At 55.1% G+C, this 5,413-nt stretch overlaps 1 protein-coding gene across 8 annotated transcripts; it reads right to left on the bottom strand.

Moving 5' to 3' along the window:
• Positions 1 to 1,725: 1,725 nt before the first annotated feature.
• Positions 1,726 to 3,719, bottom strand: POP7 (POP7 homolog, ribonuclease P/MRP subunit). 8 transcript variants are annotated; one of them, XM_077995119.1, is made up of 3 exons: positions 3,439 to 3,680; positions 2,927 to 3,029; positions 1,726 to 2,706 (listed from the first exon to the last, which is right to left on the bottom strand). In XM_077995119.1, the coding sequence occupies exon 3, from the start codon at positions 2,694 to 2,696 to the stop codon at positions 2,274 to 2,276; it is 423 nt and encodes a 140-aa protein (XP_077851245.1). In that variant the 5' UTR covers positions 2,697 to 2,706; positions 2,927 to 3,029; positions 3,439 to 3,680; the 3' UTR covers positions 1,726 to 2,273. The 8 variants fall into 8 exon arrangements, with proteins under 8 accessions (XP_077851245.1, XP_077851246.1, XP_014989890.1 ...); XM_077995120.1 differs by having other exon boundaries at positions 2,927 to 3,005; XM_015134404.3 differs by having other exon boundaries at positions 3,497 to 3,680.
• Positions 3,720 to 5,413: the final 1,694 nt, after the last annotated feature.

Raw genomic sequence — 5,413 nt, 5'->3', positions numbered from 1 at the left:
TCTGTCACCCAGGCTGGAGTGCAGTGGCGCGATCTCAGCTCACTGCAACCTCCACCTCCCTGGTTCAAGTGATTCTCCTGCCTCAGCCTCCAGAGTAGCTGGGGCTGCAGGCATGTGCCACCACGCCTGGCTAATTTTTTGTATTTTTTAGTAGAGACAGGATTTCACTGTGTTAGCCAGGATGGTCTTGATCTCCGGACCTTGTGATCTGCCCGCCTCAGTCTCCCAAAGTGCTGGGATTACAGGCGTGAGCCACTGCCCCTGGCCTTTTTTTTTTTTTTAAGAAGCTGTGACCCACAAATGGGTCACAACCCGCTTTGATAAACATTGCTTTAGTTGACTCTAGTTTGATAAATGTGAAAAATCAGGCCATCCCACAAATATCCAAACAGAAAGTATTACCTGTGTGCCCAGTAATTACGTGGGGGGGGGGGTCCCTTTGCCACTGGAGCAGCCCAGTGAGAAGGGTCTGAAGGCTGAGCACAATGGCTCATGCCTGTAATCCCAGCACTTTGGGTGGCCAAGGCGGGCAGAATGCTCAAGGTCAGAAGTTTGAGACCAGCCTGGCTGACATGGTGAAACCCCTTCTCTACTAAAAATACAAAAAATTGCAGGGCATGGTGGTGCACGCCTATAGTCCCAGCTACTCAGGAGGCTGAGGCAGAAGAATCCCTTGAACCCAGGAGGCAGAGGTTGCAGTGAGCTGAGATCGCACCACTGCACTCCAGCCTGGATGACAGAGTGAAACTGTCTCAAAAAAAAAAACAAAAGAAAAAGGGTCTGAAGGGCTCTGGACCTGAAAGCCCGGGTGCCACCTCGGCAGGCCCTGCAGGTCCAGGAATTAAATGAAGCCAATTGTCACTCCCTACCACGGAGCCTGACACTAAGAAGGTCCTGAAGTCTTAGTTTGCTTCGTTTTTTGTTTTTTTTGAGATACGGTCTTGCTCTGTCACCCAGGCTGGAGTGTAATGTGGTGATCACAGCTCACTGCAGCCTCGAACTCCTGGGCTCAAGCGATCTTCTTGCCTAAGCCAATGAGGTAGCTGGGATTATAGGTGCAAGCCACTACACCCATTTAGTTTTCAAAAATTTTTTGCATCTGGGAGGCCGAGGCGGGCAGATCACTTGAGGTCAGGAGTTCGAGAACATCCTGGCCAACGTGGTGTTTCCACTAAAAATACAAAAATAATTAGTGGGGCGTGGTGGCGCTCACCTGTAATCCCAGCTAGCGCGGAGGATGAAGCAGGAGAATCACTTGAACCCAGGAGGCTGACCTTGCAGTGAGCCAAGACGGCACTACTGTATTCCAGCCTGGGTGACAGAGCAAGATTTCATCTCAGAAAAAAAAAAAAAAAGTGTGTTTTTTGCATAGACAGGGTCTCAGTATGTCATCTAGATTGGAGTGCAGATGGCACGATCATAACTCACTGTACCTTCAAACTCCCAGGCTCAAGTGATCTTTCCGCCTCAGCCTCCACCAGTAGCTCGGACTACCAGCTGGAGCCACTGCACCCAACTAGAAGATGAAAATCGTTAAAACAAACATTGGGATGACTGGGCTTCTGCACTGTACTGTTTTGTTACACTGCATAGCATAATCTATGTTCTCTATGGAGGCAAGAAACACTTGGGCTCCCCTTTCAGCTAGATACTTGTAGCGTTTCCTACCATCCCTATTCAGGCACACACAGAATTTACACAGGAAAGAGTCAGTGGCCGTGGAGGTGGCAAGACACTAGTACAACAGGATTTTTTATTTATATGGCAATAGTTACAGATCACACACACACACACACACACACACTCAGGAAGACCCACTAACTGGGCTCACCAAGAAACAATTAGCACCCCCCTCAATGCAGAGTACTTTGGGCTTCCAGGGAACAGGCCTTTTCTTACATGGCTCTGGTCCAAGGTCCAGTACTCGGCATGCGAACAGCCACATCATGGAGGGGATAAGTGGAAGAGTGTCTTTTTTTTTTTTTTTTGAGACGGAGTCACGCTCTGTTGCCCAGGCTGGAGTGCAGTGGCCGGATCTCAGCTCACTGCAAGCTCCGCCTCCCGGGTTCACGCCATTCTCCTGCCTCAGCCTCCCGAGTAGCTGGGACTACAGGCGCCCACAACCGCGCCCGGCTAATTTTTTGTATTTTTAGTAGAGACGGGGTTTCACCGTGGTCTCGATCTCCTGACCTTGTGATCCGCCCGCCTCGGCCTCCCAAAGTGCTGGGATTACAGGCGTGAGCCACCGCGCCCGGCCAAGAGTGTCTTTTCAACTACTTGGGTGTGACCCTGAAGACTCGGATGTGGATGGCTGAGTTGTTGCGGATCCGAGTCAGTGGCTCCCGTGTATCAGTCTCCGGCTCCAGCTCATCAACAAGCTCCACGGTGGAGGTATTGGCAGCCACCTGCAAGGACCCGAAGCTGCCCGCCTGCAGCTGCAGCGCGATGTTGATGGCGCGGTTGATGGCCAGGCCCAAGCCGTGAATGTAGATCTCAGAGCACGCGTTCTGACCCCGGGCCCCTCCGTCCAGCAGCTTCTGGCAGCGTGCCAGCTGGGCCTTAAAGTCAGTCTTCATGTTGACATAAATGTCATTGGGCCTCCGGGGAAGGCGGTTGGGAAGCCTTTTCCTAAGGGTGTACTCCACCGGATCCAGTTCAGCCTCCACGGTACCTCGGGGCTCACGGTTTTCTGCCATGCTGTGTGCCCTGGCATGGGAAAGGGACGAGATCAGAGGGATCACAGTGACCTCGAAGCCTTTCCTACCCCTTTTCCTGTACAAAGGGTGCACCTGGCCCGGCAGTGGCTCACGCCTGTAACCTCAGCACTTTGGGAGGCCGAGGCGGGAGGATCACTGGAACCCGCGTGTTTGATACCAGCCTGGGCAACACAGCAAGACCCTGTCTTAAGAAAATTTTTTTCAATTACCCGGGCCGAGGCGGGAGGATCGCTTGAGATCGGGAGTTCGAGGCTACAGTGAGCCGGGATCGCGCCACTGCACTCTAGCCTGGTAAACAGAGTAAGCCGCTGTCTGAAACAAATACAAAAACAAAAGGTGCGCCGGGCGCGGTGGCTCACGCCTGTAATCCCAGCACTTTGGGAGGCCGAGGCGGGCGGATCACAAGGTCAGGAGATCGAGACCACGGTGAAACCCCGTCTCTACTAAAAATAGAAAAAATTAGCCGGGCGCAGTTGTGGGCGCCTGTAGTCCCAGCTACTCGGGAGGCTGAGGCAGGAGAATGGCGTGAACCCGGGAGGCGGAGCTTGCAGTGAGCCGAGATCGCGCCACTGCACTCCAGCCTGGGCGACAGAGCGAGACTCCGTCTCAAAAAAAAAAAAAAAAAAAAAAAAAAAAAAAAAAAAAAAACAAAAGGTGCACCCGAGAGGGGACACACTCGACATCCCTGTTTCCTTCCGGCCCCTTGTCCCCTCCTACCCACCTCCAGATCCCGCGTCTCCCCCAACCTCGCGCCTCTCCGCCGCCCCTCCCGTGCTCACTCTCTTCGCTCCACAGAGCCTTCCAGGCGCGCGAGGCCCGCTCCTCGCCAGGTCACTGAAGGGTTCGCCGGCCAGCCCAAGTAACCGCGACCCCAGGTCCCAGGGAAAGAAGGATGGGGGCGCAACCAACCCGCCGGCTCGTGGGCACCCTGCCAGCGCCGCTGTCCTGAACGGGCTGCGGAGTGCGCACGCGCGCCCGCACCCCGCGAACCACGAATCTCCTTCCCGGCTTCCGTTCACCCCGCCCCTTCCCTGAGGGCAAGTGCGACTGCGCGAGGCATTTGAGTAACGCGAGACTTCCGGGACTGACGGGATCTACCACGTGTACGCCTCGGGGACTGGCGGGCGGCCGAGGGCGGGGACCAGGTCCAAGCAGGGGAGGTGCTAGAAGGGGCAGGGTCGGCCTCCTTAGGGCTGGCGGAGGGGTAGTGTAGGGGAGACACCTGGAGGGGAGGCCGTTCTAGGGGCGGGGTTCTTCCCCATGGGAGCAGGGAGGGGGTCGAGTTCAGGAGACCGCGGTCGCCAAGAGGCCTGAACTCCGCGTTCGTCGCAGCTCCTCTAGTCAGAAGAGGCCTGAGCAGGGCTGGAAGAACTGACCCCCTAGTCTAATGTCCCTGTGGCCCGAGGACCGAGGGGGGAACTGAGGGACGTAGCCGGTCCCCACCTCGCCGGAGGACAGCGTCCCGGGACTCCCCTGCAGTTCACGGGAAGCTGTCCGCCTCCTGTCTGTGCTGGGGACCCACGCTGTGGGCCCTAAGCCCAGGCTTCACGGGTCCCCAAGGAACGCTAACCCACACACGCCCCTCAACCATTTCCCACCAGCTCTGCGGCCCGCGACCCCTTAACAGGGACTTGTCGCCCCCTGGTGGGCAAGGTGGGGAGGACGCGCGCCGTATTCGTGGCTCTCCAGGCCAGTGGAGTGGGGGCTCTGCCCAGACTGGATGATTTCTACAGAGTTCCCTTCTGAAATGAGTAGGACCTGCTGCATCCTTTGGGGACCTTGAACTACTCTGTTTGCCCAGCATTCAAATGGGGATGTTCACAACAGCTCCCCCACCATATTGCACATGCATTTTGTTGAATGGCTAGCTGTATAGCTTCTGACTATAAACTTGCATTTATTTATTTTTGAGAGAGGGTCTCACTTTGTGGCCCAGGCTGGACTGCAGTGGTGTGATCTCAGCTCACTGCAACCTCTGCCTACCAGGTTCAAGCGATTCTTGTGCCTCAGCCTCTTGAGTAGCTGGGATTACAGGCGCACGCCACAGCACCTGGCCAATTTGTTAAATTTTTTTGAGACAGGGCCTTACTCTGTCACCCAGGCTGGAGTGCAGTGGCGTGAACACGGCTCACTGCAGCCCTGAATTCCTGGGCTCAAGCGATCATCCTGTGTCAGCTTCCTGTGTAGCTGGGACCACAGGTGTGCGCCACAACGCACAGCTGAGTTTTAAAAATTTTTTTGTAGAGATGGAGTCTCACTTTGTGGCCCCGGCTCGTTTTGAACTCCTAAGTTCAAGCGATCCTCCCACCCTGGCCTCCCAAAGTGCTGGGATTACAGGTGTGAGCCACTGGGCTTAACTCAGCCTAAACTTGTCTTTTATTTTTATTTTTTTTAAAGACAGGGTTTCAGTCTGTTGCCTAGGCTGAAGTGCAGTGGTGTGATCACAGCTCACTGCAACTTCCGCCTACCAGGTTCAAGAGATTTTTGTGCCTTAGCCTCCTGGGTAGCTGGGATTACAGGCACACGCCACTGCACCTGGCCAATTTACTTCATTTTTTTGAGACAGGGTCCTCCTCTGTCACCCAGGCTGGAATGCAGTGGCATGAACATGGCTGAGTGCAGCCCTGAACTCCTGGGCTCAAGCCATCATCCTGTGTCAGCTTCCTGTGTAGCTGGGACCACAGGTGTGTGCCACA

This window comes from Macaca mulatta, chromosome 3 (genome assembly GCF_049350105.2).
Source record: "Macaca mulatta isolate MMU2019108-1 chromosome 3, T2T-MMU8v2.0, whole genome shotgun sequence".
NCBI classification, from domain to species: domain Eukaryota; kingdom Metazoa; phylum Chordata; class Mammalia; order Primates; family Cercopithecidae; genus Macaca; species Macaca mulatta.
This window is presented reverse-complemented; position numbering and strand designations above follow the sequence as displayed.